This window comes from Haemorhous mexicanus, chromosome 5, assembly GCF_027477595.1.
Source record: "Haemorhous mexicanus isolate bHaeMex1 chromosome 5, bHaeMex1.pri, whole genome shotgun sequence".
Classification (NCBI taxonomy): Eukaryota; Metazoa; Chordata; class Aves; order Passeriformes; family Fringillidae; genus Haemorhous; species Haemorhous mexicanus.
Genome location: NC_082345.1, coordinates 29901435 through 29923163, shown reverse-complemented (window position 1 = coordinate 29923163; position 21729 = coordinate 29901435). Strand labels below are relative to the sequence as shown.

The following is a 21729-nucleotide window of genomic DNA, read 5'->3' as shown; positions in this document are numbered from 1 at the left end:
TAACTGTTGTGACAGGCAAACAACAGATCTGCAACATGTACATGTACTACATGGCGTATGCTTTATTTCCACAAATGATTTATTTGGTTCTCTGAAGCATTACTTGTGCACATTATGTGAGAATATCCCTGGCAGATCTACCACTTGGTTATGCAAGATACTGCTCTGCAATAAATGTGCACAAAACAGGAAGCAGAGTGATTGCAAATCACTTATGAGCATATTTTGACAAATTAACTATCCAGATGACAAGAAGGACATGAAAGTGCATAAATAATTACTTGAGAAAGCTGAAAGCTAAAAATAAGTGCAAATTATGTTTTTAAGAAACCTTACCAATGACTTAATTGAGATTCTGGGGTCAAACTGCTAATAAGAATATGCTGGGTGGGGATGTTAATTTGCAAAAAAAAAAACCAAAAAACCTAGAGATTCACTATTCATATGGAGTGACATCTAAAAATAGAAGACAATGACCCCAACAAGTCAGTAAGTAAACATGGAAGACATTATACTCAGGAGTTAATTTTCAGAATACCAGTAAAAATGACACTAGAAAGTTTTATCATGAAAGTTTAAAATTCAAGCAACATACAAGCAAAATTCAAGCAATATGCAGAAAATAGTCCAAGATAGTCCCAATTCTGATTTATAAAACTCTTCTTTTTTCTTATTTTCTCTAAAAGGCATCTATCTCTTGGACACTTCTTATACTGTGACAGTGTGAATATTTAACAACTTAACCCATTTCAGCACTTGTCCAGGCGATGAAGGATTAAGAGAAAATCCACATACCAATTACACCATTCCTACAGGAGAAAGAAGTTACTAATGTGTGAATTCAAAGACTAAGTGTGATATTTGTGGGTTTGGAATGACTAACATGTCAGAAAAAGATGTACAACACAAAAAACTGTCCAACTCCAGCAAAAGAACCTGTGGTGGCATAAGAGGCTATTCACCCCCAGCTGAAGGACTACACAACGTTTTTGCCTGAATTTCATGAAGCTCCAATGAGCCCATTTCTCCAGCCTGTCCAGGTCCCTCCTTACAGCTATTCTTCATATGAATGTTTTTGCCACAGTTTGGTGTCACCTACAAACCTGCTATATGCAAAATGTTGCAATCAATACTGGCCCTTGAATCCTGAGGAAAGCCTCTAGTAGATCCCAGCAGCTGGATTTTATACTGTTGATCACACCCTCTCACGGTCCAGCCAAGTTTCAACCCATCTTATCATCCTCTTATTCAGTCCATAGTTCATCATAAGCTTAGTAAATCCACACTGGCTATTATCAGCTGTGTTCATATCCTTCATGAGATCAGAAATTACATGCAGGAGGATATGATCTGGAACCTTCTCTAGGACTTAGGATAGACTGATGAGCCAGGCGACCCCAGAACCTTCCTTTCGCTCTTCCCAACGGGCATGACTGTTGTTATCTTATTGCAAAAGTTCCATATCTTCTCAGTGATCACTCATAGACAGCTCCTCACAGCACCGACTCCTTCTTCCACACAGCACAGCCAACAAACTGCAGATCTCTTCTCAACCAGCCTAGCCACTCTTTTATAGCACCCATCCTCACTGGACACAGCTGTGGCCTATTAAGGGCAGGCCGGCTCCTAATCTTTGGTGATTAGTACAGCTGCAACTCCTCAAGGGTGAGATTGCCCTCTGCACTATCTCTATTTTCTTCATTCTATCCCCCACACTTGACATTTGTCTTTTTCAGTCATGAGAAACTTCCCATGTTTGACACAACCCTCCAAAAACTAACAGTGGCCTCACAGTAATATGGGTTCCTCAAATGTAAATGTTCCCCTGATCTTCCTCTGCTGTGGGGACTGTTTCAAAAGCTGGCAAGTCAAACTTTATAGCTGACCAACCAAAGCAGAAAAGATGAGTCATTGCCTTGTCCATGAGCTTTGTCACTGGGTCTTCTGTCCCACCAAGCACTGAGTCCATATTTTCTTTTGATGTCAATTTGTATTTACTTTTGCCTTTCCTATCTTCCTAAGCTTCAACTCCAGCTCCTGTTTTCTAATTTGTTTCTTGTACACTTGGACCATTTTCAATAAACCTCATGTGATACAAAATCATGCATTTGAAGAAATTTTCATGTCTAACTTCAACCATCCAGAATTCTGTCCCTTGGCCAGCTAATCTACTGATTATCGATCAGTACCTACTGTCTACTGCTTCTGAATTAACACAAACCAGCAATACAACACAGAAGCAAAGAAATTCCACCCAAATTTAGCTTCAACCTACCTATATAAGCAGTCATTTTTAATATATTCTACCTATACTTTCAATTACGATTGTTTTCCTGTTCTTCAATGTTTACCTACAAAAATATTTAGATAAGGCATATGTTTCACCTTGAAATAAAATCATTCAATATCCACTTTGGGGTGAGCTCAGTCACTCTCTATGCCCCCTAACTGACTAGATCTCCATTGTCTGTAATAGGAACTTAGAGACCTAGCACTGACATCAGCACCTACAAAAACATAGCTGCCACTGGCTGTTTTAAAGAGGAACTGAATTGCACTCAAGATGTCATTTTGAACATTTTTTCTTGCTTTAGAAAATGTATGTCCAAAAAATAGGAAACAGTGAGAAATGATTATATTAAAAGTACAACCTTGTGGAGTTATATCTCACAGAACCTTTCTCACAGTAGATACCTGTACATTATTAGAAATTCATAGATATTAAGTGAGGGGCAGAACAGTTGTTGTATCACTTCTTAATGCAAAGTGATCATACTGAAAATACTGCCACCAGGAAAAAGTAATTAAAAAATAAATAAGGTCTTCCAATAAAGGCTAGAAAGTTTAAAAAAAATGTATTCCCTACTTCCCAAAAGAGTCCACGTGCTTGAAAATGTCATGTGAGTTGGCAGAAATTAACACTACTTACCATGCCTTGCACAGTTAACATTAAAAGCTGTCAATATATTTTACCTTGAAGTATTAATATAGGATTAGGATGTGTATTCTAACTGGAAATGGCCAGCAGAGAAATTCCATGGCAGAAGGGAATTTTAGCTGCAGAACTCTTGTATCTGTCACCTCCCCAGATGAGCAGACTAAGCTTGCTGAAGAGAAGGCACTGTAACTGCACTCTACATTACACTGTCCCTAACAGATTATATACCAGTTGTATAAATTAAGGCAGTTTATAGGATGCTTCAACTAGTGCCTTTGTCAGGAAAACAGAAAAGAAAAAAAAAAGAAAAAAAAAAAAAAAAAAAAGGCCTAGAGCTGCAAGCACTCCCTAGCAGCTTATCCAGGAATACTCATACAAACAGAAATTGAGGCAAATAAAAAAATCTACCTATAGAGTTTTGGAAACACGGCTATGTCCTGGATCCCTACTGCAGTGACTGTGAAAACACCTGCCCTAAAAGCATCGCTATTTGGTCTTCATAACATTTCCAACCATCACAAGATAGCAGACCTTTCAGATTACATAATTCTTCATTCCCTTTCGCTTATTTCCCCTTTTAGTTCTATTACAACATTACTACTTAAAAACAGTAGTGTCATGTCAATGTCAAAAATTTACAAAGCAGCATTTATTCTACTGAATTATCAAACCTCTAAAATTATAAATGGGGAAATATACAGGAGGGGTGATCACAATGACTTTATAGGGTCCTCTGTGGAATTAGACACTAGCCATCTAGTGGCTAAGAATTCCACATGAATTCTAAAGGTATTGTTTTAAGTTACAGACACTTCAAGTTTGTCAAACTTCCCTTACCAGTCTGCCTGGCTCCATCATAAACTCCATCAGTCCTCCCAGTACAGTTACCATATCTTGATCCTATCCATGGGCAGATAAAATTACCTTTCTAGATTTTACACCAGATCTACAGCTCTTGCTGGTCATTTTTTGCATTTGGTCTAACACTTAAGAAAATTAATAGAATGTACACTTCACCAATACTCAGAAAACTATTTCTGGAGTAAGATGTGAGAAGTTTATCCATAGAGTTTAACTAGAGAGCGTAAATCTGGGATATACTGAACACCTTGGGAAGATTTATTACATAGACTTTGTGAATTGCCTTGCCCTTAACCATCTATCAGATGTCCTAGATATTGTTATATTGCTACCTTTACATATTGTAAATATTTCAAACTAGAGAAGAAATCTAAGGAGTTCAATAGATAAAATGCTGTCTGAACTTTGATTGAAAGCATTTAGCAAAAAGAAGAATAAAAATAAATCTAAAAAGGGTAGAAGATAACAAAATAAAGGCTAAGATAAGCTCACACATCTGCAAGGGAAAGTAGAGTCAATGCAGCAATCAACTACCAGTAATACCAAAAAGCATAAACTAACTGTTAGTTTGCATTCCATACTGAAAGGCAAAAAGAAGAAAGATTAAATATGTCCTCAAAAGAATTAGATTAACTTCTCTAACAGGATTAAGAAGGTAATTGGAAAATCTGGGAATGCTGGTCTCTGCTCAGGACATTGGTAGAAACCCCTCCATTAATTAAAAGTAGTATAACTAAAATTAGAAATAAATATAGAGTTACTGGATGCCGCATTGAACTATGTAATAAATACTTTCCATTTTATTATCTGTGCTGGTTGTCTGAAATAAAAGCCTTGGAATTATATGAGCCCTGGAACTGCAAGCCCCACATAATACTATCTTGCTAAGTTCCCCTTACTTTAAACAATGCTAGTTGTAATGATAAACAGAAATAGATCCCTTATTCTTGTTAAGTTGATCCATTTGTTATTCAAATTATAACATGAAAAACTTTAAAACTGTAACTAAAGCTTCATAAAGTCTTTCAACATTCTAAACACTTTCTGCTCTACAAGGCCTACCAAGTGTGATCTGTTTTTGTGAAGGAAGCTGAATGAATCACAGGGCTCTGCACAAGGACAGAAGATCTGTGTGGTTTTCAGCACGCACTGAGGCCATCAGGCTAAACTGTGGCTTTGCTGCAAGCAAGACACTGCTCTGAGAAACAGATGAGGAAACAGATTGCAACTCCCAGACTGACAATCTGCTTGCCGTGTTTCTTACACTTTGGAGGAGAAATAACTTGGGCCAGGCCTACACATGGTGTAGCTGCACTAAGTAAGGCTGAGCAAAGAACGAAACCATTCCCTGCCACAGTGCCAAGTGTGGAAGGGGAAAGAACCAGCTCCAGGCAGGCTGCTCCACCCTCTCATGCTGTGTAATGGCAGCAGCCAACAAAGAGCAAAAAAGGGCCAATTCAACCTTCCCTACTACTCTGTGCCAGTTCATATTAATTAATATTCAATCCCACAGTCCTGTTAAAAATCCAAAGCTCTTTTAACATGTTCAGTTTAAAAAGACTAAAAATAACATAAAATCAAAAACTATCCATTCCTGCTAGTAACATAGAACAAATGGGCATGTGCTTGGCTACATGTGGCAAAATGAGGTAAGGTCTCTGAGACATTAAAACCCCCAAAGTTCTTTTTCTTAAAAACTCTTTGAAAGAAACAAAGGCTGTCTCTAACCAATGATGAAAAACTGCTGGTCAATTAAAACCTGCTATGTAAACAGAGATAATAAAAATTAAGTAAATTAAAAATACCAGGTTTGTTAGAAACACTTTACTCTTCCTATGTGTTAAATCCTTTAATATGCATTAAAGAATTTGGGATACAGAAATTAAATGATACATTCTGTTAGAGAGACTGTGGGATTTTACTGTCTAGTTTTTGTGTTTACACTGGAATAATATAAGAGCCAGTGAAATCACATAAAAATATGCAAAAATTCTACTTATATTCTGAAAAAAAATCCCTAATTCTAAACTTCAAAATCTTTTTTTTTCTTAGTATGAACATATTTATTATACTAATTTATGACAATTCCAGGCAGTGGAATCTACACTAAAATTAAATTTAGACTTAAGCCTTCTAAACTTTGAATGCTTTATGAGGTGTCTCAACGTAGTAAAAGAAGACACTCCAGCCCTGCACTGATGTTTTGGGTAAGAGACCATAGGCTAAACATGTAACACAGCTTTAGATGTCCTAGTGTATCACACTGGGAATTTAGATGTATCTCCACAGTTCCTGGTTCTTTGTCAAAGTCCATCATTCCATTCAGAAAACACCTGGGCACCTAAAGTACCAGTAAGTACCCAAGTCAAAGCAACTAAATTACATCAGGCATTTGTTTAGGTTACTTGCTTTAGTATGTTGCAATGCTTTATGCTGATCTTTGCACCTGAGGAATTCACCCTCACTATACTGAGCCACAATCTTTCTAATAAAGAGCAAACTATGGATATTGAGGCAGGGGGCACACACTGACCCAGAGCAGCCTTCCAAAGCTCCTCCTAAGCTGAAATGAGTTAAAGAATCCACACAGTCAAACATCACTGATTTGTTGTCATTGTTTTAGATAAACCAATCTGGCCGTGAGGTATTATGTAGTAAGTATTACAGATATCTGGGTGCATATGAGGTCTTAATTAAGCATACATCAATTTTATGTACTTTGCACATACTCTAAGCACATGTTTAAATTCTTGCAGGAATTCCTTCATACATTTATATGTGTGCTTAAATAGCCTTCCAGAACAGAGCTGTTTTCTTGAACTGTTGTCATAATTTAATGTCTTGGGAGTTAGAAGTCAGGCCTTTAAAATTTATATAATTTAGTCTGCAATTAGCATCAACAAATCCTATAGAATGCCCATAAAAGTTTGCCCAACTTTCCCCCCAAGTACCATAAAGCACATTAATCGTTAAGAAAAAAAAGCTGTTACAAAAATGTAAATAGGACATCAGAGCTCAGATAGTTTGTTCATTGGTTCAGATAATAATCAATGTGTATTTTCCAATTTATGAATATTAAATTTCATTTACAGGGCACATAATTACTGTAAAGCCAATTTCAGCCAAAAAATCACATCTATCCCCACAGAGCGTTCAGCCACATAAACTGAGCTGTCTCCAGCACTTGGAAGAAATCCAAAGGGACAACGTAGTCCTACTACCTAAACCAATGCATCAGGCACAGTATTAGTCTATATGCATGCTGAAAGAGTTGGACTTTTCCAACCTAACACTAGAAACAGCACTGCCAAAAGGAGAAAGAAAGGGCAACATGGACATTTCTCACCACAGTGGGATACATGCAGTCCTGGGGCACCATTTTAGAAATTGAGCAATAGGTATGATCAACAAAACAGCAGGAGTTGCTGTCAAAATTACTCCTAAAAATGAAATAAAATTTAAAAAATTATGCCCCTATATTTTTCTCTGTTGCTTTTTTTAAAACAACTTTCAGAAGTTTTTATTCTAATAACTGTATGCAAAGATACCAATATAGCTCTACTAGTAAAATTCTTCAGGTTTTCTATTTTAAAAAATATTTGGATTCCCCTCAAACTTTTATGCTGTACAAGTATGGCTCTTCTACAGCTTTGCTATTTTCTGTAAGTGTTGATTTCCCAAACAGGATCAGGATGTTCATATGACTCTCATACTGTTTCCATGTTGTCTGTACCAAGATAGATCCAACTTTAGTCTTGCATGTCATTCTGGACTTAATCCATAATTAATGGCATCAGTTAGATCATGGAACATTTCCAAAAAAAAAAAAAAAAAAATAGAGCTATGTAAAAATACCTGTCACATATAATTCTTTCTTGAAAAACATTTACTATAATGCCTACTAGTTTCTGTTTTGAGCATTCCTGCTGAACCCTCAAAAAAGTCCTATGTTCCATAGTGTGTTAGATTGGGAACATCTAGGCATCATTAATGATGCTTACTGGATTCTTTCTAAATCAGAAATATTTCATCATACAGCTGGATGCAGCATACAGCTGAAAGTTCACTCTTGATTTTTGAAGCTGTGTTTACAGAAAGCCATAGACATTCTTGTTGACATTAGTAAGAAATGCCATTAATTAAACAGTATATGTTTTACTCTGCTTCACTTCTCTTCAAGCTAAGTGCACTTCCAGGAAAAAAAAAAAAAAGGCAGATGACTTTACAGCCTAAAACTCTTCAGTCCTGAGTAACAAACAAGGACTGTGATGACCCATCTGTATATACAAAACACACGGTTCACGTGTTCTGTGTACACAACATACAACAGTGCTGTTTAATAAAGGGAGGCAAGCACAAGCAAATACACCCCCTCTGGATATACACAACTCACGATACACAACATGAAATTAACAGTGCAAGAATACAGCACAGGCACTAGCCCTGGAGAAAGCCACTGCACAATCCATGTGTTAGAACTAGATTAGAAATGGCCAGTCATTGTACTGAAGTGAACTTACTTCTGTACTTAGAAAAGTGGGTATCATATTTCAAATTCAACTGACTAGCTGGCACACTTCTTCCTAAGCACATTATTGAGTACAGTACAAAAAGCAATCACATGGTGTGTTTTGATTTTGGTCAATGGGCTAGTAATTCAACAGTGGTGCAATAGCTAATTGAACTGGGGCACCACAGAACTTTGGTAAACTATGAATACCTGAACTGTTGTTGTTTACAGCACTAAACCTAGCTTTAAAATAGCAAGATTTTATAAAAGAGATTTTTATAAAACATTATAATTTTGGAGAGTTAACATTAAATTTTCCCTGATAGGGAACTTGGAAATAATATAAATATCTTGACAAGAAGGCACTGGCAACAGAAGCACAAATACATTTTAATTTAATCAATTTCCATTGTGCTAGGCCTTTTCTTTCTTTAAGGAACAAACACCCCCCCCCCCCCCCCCAATTTATTGAACTTCTAGGTCAACAGTGTTTCAGTTCATTTTGTCTTCTTTTGCCATGCCTAGTTTAGTGCTGAACACCAGCACTGGACTGTGTGCTGCAGACCCTCTCTGCTCTGAATACAGTCAAATGCCATAAATGATTGTGACAATGCTGTGACTTAAGAGCATGATGAAACTTACGATCAAAGCTATGCTGTAGATGGCAGGAGATACAACTAATGACTGAAGTTAAGCCCTATCACCCAACATGGCCAATAACCCAGTTTCACTCCTCTAAATCCAGGTACCTTGAAAGTAATGCTACTCCTACCTAACCTGCTCCTAAGTTTTACCCCTCCTCTGCCTTGATGATCTCCCACAAAAAAAGATTCCCTTTCTTTGTTTTGTAGGCTTATTCCGATGGCATGCCTAATTTCCTCTGCAAGCAAGGGTCGAAGCTATGGATGAGGGTATGGGGTGAAGCTATGTCTTTTTACACAGAATTCCACGATGCAATGCCTTGCCTGTGATAAACACTTCCATCTGTGATTAAAGTAACAATTTGAAGATGGAAATACCAAAGGAAGGGTAATTAATACATTGTATGTATTAGCCCAGCAGTCAAAACATAAGTTCTGCACCACAGCTAGTACCAGAATGAACAAGGACCTTGCAGACGCATTGAAGGCAGGAAATTCAGTACCACTATATTAATAAAATGACTGCCTGTGACTTTAAACCCTGGCATGCTTGTACTTGGCGAGAGAGTGAACGATTTATTGTTACTATGAAGGATGCGGGAATGGAAATGAAGATGAGAGGGGCGATGATAATGATGATAGGGAAGAACAGGTTAATATCCCCAGCATTTGATGGGGAACGATGTCCCTACCTCAATAAGCTGGATAAGGGAATAGCTCCAGATCCACTGCCCAGGATCCCTCCTTTCCTCCCAGAGAGGAGTTTCTCCACCAGAGCCACATTCCCAGTGCGAGCGGCTTCCAGCAGTTCCTGGTCCTTGCCCATGGTCGGGCACCAAGCAGCCCCCACGGGAGAGCTGCACCCCGAGCCACTGCGGCCCCCTCCCTCCACAGAACGGTCTCCCCTCCCCAGACCCTGCCTCAGAGCAGAGCACAGCAGAGATTCCTGCAGTCCCTTCCAGACCAGCAGGAGCAGCAGCAGGAGGGAGGAGGAGAATCACCTCCTCCTAGTTTCACTGGATCATTTCTGGGTGGAGTGTGGAAGAAGGGGGGAGGGAGGGAGAGAGGGAGGACGAGGCCAATAAAGAACCTCCCCCCACTCCCATGCACAGACGGCCTCGGCCGAGAGGATCGGGCGGGGGGCGCGGGCAGCCTCGGCCCCTATGGCCGGACGGGCCAGCGGGGATAGCAACCCTCACAGATGGATGAACGGACGGACGGACGGACGGAAGCGGGGAGGAGCGGGCGGAGGGAGGGAGGGCGGAGGCTCAGCCCTGCCGTGCCAGGCCCGTTGCTGAGGAGACGCGGCTGGCGCGCTCCCAGCGGCTGCCCGGGCGCGGCGCCCCCTCCGCCCGCCCCGGCGCTCCGGTGACCCCGCGCTCCGCGGCCGCCGCTCCCCGGCCCCGGCCCCGGCCCGCCCCGCGCTCCACTGCGGTGGCGGCAGCGCCGCCCGCCCCGCGCCCCGCCAGGTGCGCCGGCCGCGCCCCCCGCGGCGGCTCCGGGCGGCCTCAGGCAGCGCCGGGCCGGGGCCGGCTGCCCGCGCTGAGCCCGGGGGGGCCCGGGGGGCTGAGGAGCCGCGGGAGCGAAGGGAGCAGAGGGCGGCTCCCGCGGCGGGCGCTGAGGGACACGCACCCGCCCGCGGGGCGATTGCCAGCAGGTGCGGGCGGGGCGAGGGGCCCGCGGCACAGAGAGCGCGAGTGTGCGGGGCGGGGGTGCCAACGGCACTCTGCCCGTCCGGCCAGCGCCGGGGGCCCCGCACGGCCAGCGCCGGGGGCCCCGCACGGCCAGCGCCGGGGGCCCCGCACGGCCAGCGCCGGGGGCCCCGCACGGCCAGCGCCGGCTCAGCTGCTCGAGGCGGTGCAGACAGACAGGAAAACCCGGGCCCCGAGGGGGTCAGGAGCGAATCGAGCAGGCGGGAGTGCCGGCACCTGCCGCACGCCAGGGTCGCGGCTTCTCAGTGTTTCCAAGGATAAGAAACACTTAGTATATACTGAATATAATAATATAACTGTATATATTTGATATCAAATCCAGTCAGCCCTTCTGGAGCTCCCGGTTCTGTTACAGAGACCTTTTAAATTGTGTGACTTTTTCAGGCTCCAAAATTAATCATTCTTCGTGGATTCTGGGTTCTTTCAAGCCACGCTGAAAATATTCAGTGCTGGCCAACTCATAGGCACATCCTTGACAAATGCTCCGTTTGTCCTGTGCATGTGCAAGAGCTAAATGATAGCCCCATGTTCCTGTTTGAGTTTAGTAATTGGGGCAGGTACGACCATAGGCAAATAAGTTATGATCCCTCACCCTTCCCACACTGGGATCAGTGGCGCTCTCCCATGTGTTCTCACTCTCCTCTTGTGTTCACAAGACGCGATGGGAGCAGTGGCAAAATAACATTGTGCAGGATTATAATGTTGTGTTTTTGGAGAGTGTTTGTTACACCAAACCTATGGTACATTAAGGCAGTGGAAAGATCCTTGTTGATTTCACAAATGATTTGTTTTAGTCCCTGTCAGTAACAATTCTACAATGTTTTTGTGTTTCTGTTAGCTAATTAAGCAATTTTAATATCTTAAAAATTGATACAAGGTTCATTGTGGGGTCTGATTTTCTCTTAGAAAGGAAAAAAACAATCCTTATAGACAGCTGTCATTTCAATAAAGTCATCCACAGAAACAAAAGAGTATATTTTAGCTAGAAAATGTAATTTACATAGTTTGTCATTTTCAGGATGTAAAATGATATCTCCTCCAATATTGTCAGCAGGACACAGAACTGAACACATGCATAAAATTATTAAGGCCTCTGTAACTACAGCTTTTCTTATTGAAGGAGTCTGATATAAATAGCAATTTTAAGGCCTGATTCTGTGATCACAAGTGTTTCAATGTGGTTTGAATATATAAATGTGTAATCACATGAATTAGGATTTATAGTTTAAGTCCTTAGCCGCAGCAGTCACAGTGGAAAACTGTAATTGAAAACCAACTAAAAAGTTGTATCTTGTTGCCAGCCACTTGAGCATTAACTAGTTCCAAAGAAGGTAGCCATAAACTCAGAGCACCTCACATTCTGAATTCGCGTTAAGGTTGCCATAATTTCCCTGTATTCCTTCCTTGCTTTTGATTTTGTACACAGTCACATGCATTGCCTGATAAACATCTCACATGTATGCTCTGCATGCTCAGCATGAAGAAATTCCTTCCAGTTTGCTGAGAGCCTCGGAAGAGGTGCCGGTATTCGGTGAGGAGCTGATCGTAAGCAGGAGTCTGTGCATAAACCTGCACATTTGTGAAAAATTAGATTGGAAGCAGATGCTAAGGAAAATCTCAGGTTTTCAAGAATTTGTATTGTTTATGTGGTTGGATCAGCAGATGGCAAATATGACTCAGTATAAACGTTACATAATTCTTCTGGGGAAAATAAAATCTCAAGACTGTGCTCTAATTGAAATGATCGTCCAGAAAGCTGTTGAAGAACAGTAAGGAGAATCAGCATAGAAATATCAATGGAGCAGATGCATGCAGTAGCCAGCAAATTTAGAAAGATTTTATGAATGTAGAAAGGCTCAAAACCCCAGTAAACCCATAGCCTAGTGCCCAAAAAACCTGTGAAGGCCGAATAGAAGATTTAGTTTCATTAACAGATACGGCACAACAGAGTAATTCCATTTGAAAAGTGAAAAGGAATGTAAGCAGCACAGTTTAATGGAAGGGTTAAATGTGGATAAATTGTAAGGGCTACTGAAGCGAAGAATGGAGAACATGGGCTGGTCTGTTTCCAGAGATGAAATCGACAGTGGGCTCTAGTAAGAAAAACAAAGTATCTAGACTGAGTTGAATGTAAATGGCCAAACCCATTCGTTAGATTAAGTGGACTCCTTTGTGTTTTAAATGTCTTTTGTTTTTTGCTCCTGGTAATATCAGGACAAGACTGTGGAGTGTTAAAAGATGTATGTATGATAAATAAGTGAATTAGACACAGAATGTAGAAACATAGCTGTGTAATTTGCAGTAGTTACAGATGAGAAAAATAATATGTAAAACAGCAAAGAGATCCTTCAAAATGTTGTATGCTTTTTGAGCAGTGATGTTCCATATGACAGCACAATTTTGATTCTAAGGTTTTAGTATTTGTAAAGACATTTTAAGTTATGACCACTGCAGCTGTCAGTGTCCAAGTGGCATCACACCTTCATTCTTAAAATTTCTCTCAACACAACATATGCTTTACCTTCTGTTTTCTTCCATTTTCTAAAATACCAGAGAGAGCACTTAGCCTACCTAGAAATTCTTTAACTGGTTTGTCATTTGAAAGAACTAGAAGTGACTGTAAGAAGCAGGGAGTTTCCTAATGTTTTTACAATGCAACTATCACTCGGCTTTGTTCTCATATCAGGGTGACAACTTCTTCATTCTTTCCTCCTGCAGCCTCCCTGAATTACAGGCAAATTAAATGGGTGCTTTCTAACATTCCATGACTTTTCCCTCTTTATTTTCAAGCAGATGCGTGGAAGAGAGTATGAAAAACTGAGTTGTAGGTATTGAAGAGAACACTAAATCCATGATATTAAAAAATAGCTGTGTAGAATAGCAAATATATTGACATCATATTTCAGGACTATGTATTATCAGTTCTCTCATGTAAAGATATAGGGAAGGCCTAAGATCCCGATTACAAATTCTGAGGGGTATTCTGAAACAGAGCACAAAATGCTAGAATAAACCATCAGCTCTTTTTGACAGCAGAAAATAAATTAGCATTAAATAGGCCTGATTATTATTCTAATTTTTGTGAAGGCTGCCCAAGAGAAAGCAGTATTTTTCATGCATCTGTGTGGCAAGTGTTTTTCAGTCTTGATATTGTCTTTTGCTCTTTAGAGTGGATATTTGTAGCATAAAAAAGAAACTGAGTTTCAAGCCATGAGCTCTTGAGGCCAGGTGTGAATGTCACCATGTCCTGGTTGCCTGCCAAGGTGGAACCCAGATGCAGGTCAGCCCTCCTCGGGGATAGGCTCAGCAGGTAGATGGCACAGTGGACATGGCCTCGGTTTGGAAAACTGGGACACACCATAATACTCACATGACGCTTAGTTTAGCTCTCACCACTGAAATATGCAAAAGGACTTGCATCCTCCCCCACTGTGAAAGAAAATTATAGAAACTGAAGGTACTAAAATGAACTCATGAGGGATATAAAAACACCAAGAGTTCTGTGGTCTTAAAAAACTGCACGGATTCTTGGACTCACCCAATTAAGCAGAAGCTGAAGTAACATGTGAGGAAAAAGCCATTTTAGATAACTTACCCACAACAATCCTGTCTCTGACTAAACAATTCTGACTAGATTCCATTTTCTATAAACACTTACTTCCTTTCAAACATGTTGGCAATTTGCATGGGAAAAGAATGGAAAACCAGTCCCTTGGTGATGTTGCCCAACAGCAAGGCACTGCCTCTGCATTTGCAGTGACCTCATGGCATCATATTTATGGAGCTCTGAACACGTTAAAGAAGAGAAAGAAATTAAACTGTGATTCTCTCTCACAGCCATAAACCTACAGAGTCATCTGAATATACCATGGGAAGTGTGCTGCATTCCCCACAGGGCTGAAATGTCCCACTGCTGGAAAGTGTCAAGGACACACAGACTGCAGGTTGTGTCGGTGCTGGAGAGCCAAACCTCCACAATATGGGCATGGGATAGTACTGACAGAAAGTTCTGTCTGCTGTGCCATTTCCAGTGCAGCTGTGGTTTTGCTCTGATGGCAGATGCTAAGGGTAACTGAGATATCTATACATATCTTTTACATGGATTTCTTGTGTCAGAGCAGGTGGGATTAGCAGTATGATTATTCATCCAGTCCTTCTGCTCTGTGTTAGGTGTACATCACTGTGCTATCAAAATGTGCCTGAGACTATTTTTCATGCATTAGAGAGAAATGCACAATCAAATGTGGATACCAGTTGGTAAGAGCAGCATGCTGATTAGATGCCCCAGTCCAGTGTGGGCTGACAGATGCAGTATTAAAACTTTGCCTGTACTGCTTAATGCACAGCTTATTGTATAAAAAACCAACTTGTTTCTACCTTTGATACATTGCAACCTCTTTCAGACTATAAAATATTTTCATCTTCTTATCTTCCTTTGAGGATATGTACGACATTGCCTACACATCAGATTTTGACTGCCTGAAAGAAGGATCATAGAGAAGTCTCAGCTGCAACATGCAAGTGACAAGGGACTGCAACTGCAAGTAGAGACAGCTGGTAGAATTGTGTGCAAGTGTTATCCTTGCTCTCCATCAGTAACACCCAGGAAAGCAGCACAGGGGGCTGGTGCACTGTAAGGCAATAGCATAGCTAGAAGTGTTCTGCCCAGGAGGGTCTATTCTGGTTTTGTCTCTTCTAATAGTAAGTATCCTACATGAATACATAGCGGTAAATCACTCCTCAGAATTGACATAAATGGTTGAGTGAACACTCATACATTGTGCATTCATTAGGTATGTTTGTATTTGTGCATACATGTGGTAATGACCAACAAGGCAGAATGTATTTGAAATTTCAAAGGAGAAATGCATGACAAAGATTTTTGATTAAAGTTGCAATGGGAATTAACCTGGAACCAAATGGACACAGCACTCTTTTTTTTCTCAGTATAACATTGTCAAATTTACAGTCTTCCACTGATTCTCTAACTCACTTTAGTTTACCAAATCCATGCAAGTTTTAGCTTATTCGTAACACAAATGATGCAGATAGCTAACTTTGTATTGGATTCTTGGTCTGGCCAGTTCTTTTTTCCAGTGGGTGAAAAACTATTTCTGGTGAAAAAGTAGTTGACATTTCAACTACTGGAGCTTTTCTTTAGAGGCCAAGTCCAAGGTGTTGACTAAGTTACAGTCTCATGAGCAAAGGTTTTGTTATAACAAATCAATAAACAAAAATAACTTGCCTGGACCAGATTCAATTTCCCAAAGAGTCTGAAGAAGCTCAGCTCTAACACTCCCAGAATTAAAATGGTGACGTGAGAGCTATTGTTTCAATTGGCTTTGGTACTAGATGAGTGGAAGGTGGCAAATGTGATCCTAATAACTCCTAAGGGGCTTGAAGGAGACCTGGAGAACTACTGAGCTGATTTGCATGCTAGGATAATTGGTAGACACCTGCCTGCACACAAAAGTGAAGATTCAGTACAGCTTTTGGAGAAGCAAAGCATGTCTCGTGTTTCTTAGGAGTTCTTTGGAGAAGTCAAAGAGCATAAAGAAAATTTCAAATCAATCAATAGGTTGCATTTGGCTTTCCAAAAAGCTTTTGACAAGGTCCATAGAGAATACTTTTTAAAAAATCAAATTGTTATTAAGAGGGACGATTCTCTTGTGAGTCATTAAAGGAAGGAAAGTAAAAGGGAAAAATGACCAATTTTCACATTGGTGAGAGGTTGCTCCTAGGACCTGCACTGTCCAGCAGGCTCATAAAGAGCCTGTGAAGAGAGTAAGAAGTGAAATACAGTAGCAAAACAACAGGTTTCAGGATAGCTTGGACTAAAACTGAGTATGCAAGAGTACATTTTTCTAGTAGATAGTAAAACAGAAGGTGGAACTCAACATTGTCAAAAGAAAGGAATAATTCTTTACTGGAGGGATATTTTGGTTTCCCCTTTTATAATTTCACAACTGCTGTTACATCTCCATAAATCTCTATAAAAACGTCCATTTGATGCTATATGGTAATCAAAACAGCAAACACAATTATTGGGAATTATTAGGAAAGGAGATGAGCATCAATATGTCAGTGTATAAAACCACTGACTTTGTCCTGTCTCAAAAACATTACATCAGAGCTAAGGAAGGTACAGTAAAAGCAAAGAGCTGTGATCAGATGTATAGTATGTACAGTCTTTGTAAAGCCTAAATAGACCAGGCCACTGCAGCTTTAAAAAAATTATAACCATAGGGAGATATAAATAGAAGTATATAAAATAAGGACATGGAAAAAGTAAATATAAAACAATTATTTTTCCTGAAGAAGAACTTAGGAATCACAATGGTCAGGGGACAAACTTAAACCAAGTTAACATGTTGTTTTCGTTCAAGTATTTTAATTTATAATAGGCTTGGGGTTGCTTTGTATTCCACTTCCACATGCTTTTATTCTGAGAAATTACATGTTAGCATGGACGTGTATGTGTGCACACAGCACAAATAACAGGTGTGTAAGCTTTGCTCATTGCCTTGCTAGTTTTATCTCAGCTTACTGCCTTGTGTATGAGTGTAGTTTAATGGAGTCTTTGTAAATTAAAATACACAGCACAGTGTTTACTGTGGTTTTGTACAGTATATATACAACCACACAGTTATTCTGATGTTAAGGTTGCTGCTGCTGTCTGTCAAAAAAACAATTAATATCAAATTTGTCAGAAATGGTGATTTTATGAAGCTGGTACTTTGCTCCTAGCACAAGATTAGGGCCCCAGCGTACTTTATTCAGTTATCCCAACAGTAAAAAGGTTCTTCATTCTTAATTACTTCTTCAAGCCCCACAAAACAATATTCTAGAGTGTTTATTAAAATTAGACAGCTAGTCCTGCACTGCCTAGGGAAGAAAGTTATTGCTTTTTGCATGAGGACATGGTTATGCAGTGAATTTCTTAATCTCAATTACCTTTTGTGTAACTGGATTACAGAGTAAAATATTAACATGAGTAATTTGCTTGCTGATGTGCAACTCCCTCATTTTGAGCCTTCAAACAATAGAATAAGTCTTGGTCTAACAAAATAATTGGTAAAGTCTATGGCTAAACCAGCCAATAAATTTGATTTACACTTACTCATCTGAACTGAAGGTGACTATCAACCCCAGGCAAAAAGCCCTGATTTTATTTCAGCAGCTAAGTAAAAGCAAGATCTCAAAGGAAGAAACATGCACAAAAAATTATTCCATGTAAGACTAATGTTTCAAGAACACAATAGTGTACTGACATACCCCAGAGCATCAGTAGCAAAGGTAGCAGAGAGGATTACAGGAATACCAGCATATCCACAACACTCTTCTAACTGGAGCTGATTCAGAAAAACAGATCTAGGAATTAATCTTTGCATTCTTTCTCATTGGAAGGAAACTGGTGCAGCTATTTGGGATAGAAGTTCTATTTCCACACTCTGCTATGGATATGCAAATAGGCTGGCATAATCCTAGAAAAATACACAATAATTAATGCAAAGTAATCTTTAATCAAATAATTAAGTATACAACAAATTGGAACTAAAAAGATCCACCTCCAATAATGCTGGGTGAATAACTAAAGTAGGATGAATAATTCAAATAGGAAAATTCTGAAGTCACATAAATCTGATAACTGCTGTTTTCTTACATTTGTTTCCTCTTTTCACACCTCTGGACCTACCACACACGGTAGTTTTCTGAAAATAGACTTTGTAATGGCAAATTAATAAGCTTCTATGACACTACTATTTTATCACATCATTCATTTTTATATTGAAGATAGAATAAAACATTTTAAACTTGAAACATCAAAATATGGAACTGCCCAGTTTTATTTTGATGCTAGTATTTTGTCAAACTTGCTTTTCTCAGCAATATCCCAGTGAAGACACTACCCTGCATTAGCCCAATCCCTTTTCACAGAAACCTTCAGGTTGGAAAAGACCTTTAAGGTCATCGAGCCCAACCATTGCCCCATCACTGCCAAGTCCAACACTGCACTATATCCATTAAGTGCTACATCTATACATCTTTAAAATACCTTCAGGGATGGTGACTCCACCACTTTCCTTGCTAGATTGTTCCAGTGCTTGACAACCCTTTTGGTCCAGAAATTTTTCCTAATGTCCAACCTAAACCTCCACTAGTACAACTTGAGGCAGTTTCCTCTTGTCCTATCACTTGTTTCCTGTGAGGAGAGACTGAAACATTTCACCACCACCACCACCATTTGAGCAGGGAAGCAACAGTTCAGATTTGCTGTGGAAGCTGAGTCAATTTCTTTTCTTTCTTGTAGAAGAAAAGAAAACATATTTTACATCAAAACATATTTTCCAATTATTTGGAATGTTTTGATACATTTTGTAATGTACCTGATCTAATGCACATTGTGTATACAGTAACTAAACATTTGTAGCATTTGATTTAATTTATATTGTCTGTTTATTGTGCATTTCTCTCTTGCTGCAATTTTGAAATTTCCTTTCATAGAAATTCTCAGTCTCTCTTTTCTACTTCCTTCTATAATACAACCCTCTCTTTCTCACATCCCTGTTGTGATGGTTGTGAAAATGTACATCATGCTGAGGACATGTTTGTGCTACAGCTCTGCCTTATCTTTATTTAGTTAAACACAGCTTCAGTTAAGTTCTCACAGTAATCACCTCCAGTGATTAGGGCTCAGATTCTTCTGGCAGGCCCATTTCCAGTATGAGCGGGTGAGATTGGATACTGAGTATCTGATACCTAAATTTCCTGTTATTCATAAATCCCGCTTGAAGTAGGGTCTACTTATTAGCATAAGAAATTTCCAAGGGTCCTTGAAGTGAAAGGACATCAGCAAAGTGGGAGATCATGACAGTGTTTGTCAGTCAGTATCCAGCTAACACATGCAGTGTGAAAGGACATCAGCAAAGTGGGAGATCATGACAGTGTTTGTCAGTCAGTATCCAGCTAACACATGCAGTATGACGTTGCTCCATATGAGTTTTATCACCAGATGGAGAAGAAAAAAATCTGTTACTGCCTATACATTACTATTTGCTGCTAAGTAAAAATATTCCTTTTGATTCCAGCAGCTGTGGATTTAAAGGCAGCCACACTGACATTAAGGATGACAGCTATTCAGCCACATAGGAACATGTTTTCATGAATAAGGTGCTGAGAATTTGTTTTAATGTGTTGTTTTCCCTATGCTTATTTCAAACACTCTCCCTTCTTCCTCCTTGACTTAGAGTAGCTAAATAAGAGACATGTTTTGCATAATGAAAAGGCAAAAGAGATTAACTCTAGGTTGGCTTTGCCTGCTGAAGTATTTTGTGAAGTCCCATTTCAAGGAGTCTTTTTAAAAATCTTCTTAATATTATGACTTTGAAGGAATTCTTTCCTGTTGCAGAAGCTGAAAATGCTTCTGATAATAGCAAAGGAAGGTTTAAGAACAGCATTCAGGTCATGACCCCTCTCAGATATATCTTCAGATGAGCATGAGTTTGAAATTTAACTTGTAGCTTCCATGAGTTACATTGCCAGCTGTTAGGGATTTGGAAAAATGTAGGACACAGTTAAAGCAAATAGCTCTGATACAGCTTTAAAGAATTTCTCAATGACTGTTTGCAACTTACCATATTTCTTACATTACTTCTGGATAGGAAATGAAATGCTGGGGCTGACATATTTGTTATAATTCTTTAAGAAAGCTGTGGTATAAATACTTTTGAATATAAATATACACATACGCATACAAACAAAAAAATTCTGTAAATTTTTTTTTTTTGTGTGTGAATACTGCACCAATAGCAAATCTCATGTTTAGAAGGAAGTGATTTTTGAGGAGACTTCCTGCTATCTTCCTGCTAAGTTTGAGCAGAGAAGCCTCATCTCTACATAAAACTCAGTTCAGGTAAGAAGATGATTTTGCTGGTGTCCAGTATATTGCCATGTTCTGCAACATTTTCTAGTATTGGCACAGCAGGATGACATCTTAAAAAACTCTCCATTGTACCTCTCCTGATTTGCAGGCTCTTGTTAAAATTAAAAATAAGTGGAAGGAAAAAAACTACATTAAGATTCCAGTGGAATAAAGAGACAGCTGCTTTCTATGCTATTTTCTCTATTTGACAAAAATAAAACAACCCCATTCCTACAGTAAATTTTGTATAAATTGCTTTTCTCTCTGCTTAGTCATTCTGCCTGTAAGTTTTTGAATAGCCAAACAGGATATAAAAAGAAATAACTAAAGATCACTTAGCACACACTATGGTGTTAATATAAATTGTCATAAACTTGGCAAAGGTGCATAAGGTACGTGTTTGTAAAGGATTACATTTCGTTATTCCCAAAGAAACACAGCAAATCTCTATATGTTCCTTTTGTTTATATGAGGGTTTTTTCTAGTTAGTGAAGAAATTGAACAAATAAATTGTTGATATCAAAGTGGAGCTTTTCACCTATACAATGATAGGAGAACCAGAAAAAATTATTCTAAACTTCTAAGAGATAATGATGAAGCACGAAAAATCTGTTAAAAATATTACCATAAAGGGGACAATATGTAGAAAAATAAGTTTTTATAATTTATTTAAAGCTAAAAGGGGGAAGAAAATCTTTCTTCTGACACTGTTCAGGCAGTTCATGCGATTTACTTAGAGGCAAACATACGCCATAAATAAGGCAGTAGAAACAAAGACAGGTTATCTAAATTTAAAACAAAACAACCCTGATTTTCAGTCACGTTATGAGACGGAGCATCATTAGCTGCTGGGAGCTGCGGGCTGTCCGGTGACCCTTCCCAGTGGCGGCTCCCGCTCCGCCCCCTGGCGGCAGCGCTGCTCAGCGCCGGGAGGCGCCGCTCACACCGACCCCCGCCCGAACGCCCGCAGCTGAGCACGGCTCTTCTGCCCGGCAGGACACTCACCGGCATGGACTGCAACGTGGTAATTCTCACTGCAAAGGCGTTTTCCAATGCTCGAAAACTCCACGTTACTAGAACAATATAATTACACAGACAGAAGTTGTTTCTGGCAGTTGCACCCTCCGTGGTAGCGGTGGAATGAG

The 21729-nt window shown here is 39.7% G+C and overlaps 1 protein-coding gene across 1 annotated transcript in view; it reads right to left on the bottom strand.

The window, feature by feature from the left end:
* The window catches only part of ANKS1B (ankyrin repeat and sterile alpha motif domain containing 1B), a 411850-nt gene extending 402028 nt beyond the window's left edge, over window positions 1–9822 (bottom strand). Inside the window, exon 1 of the mRNA XM_059846720.1 lies at window positions 9643–9822. Within this exon, the coding sequence (XP_059702703.1) occupies window positions 9643–9776 (134 nt within the window). The 5' untranslated portion in view covers window positions 9777–9822. The remainder of the gene's footprint in view (window positions 1–9642) is intronic.
* Between the last annotated feature and the right edge of the window lie 11907 nt (window positions 9823–21729).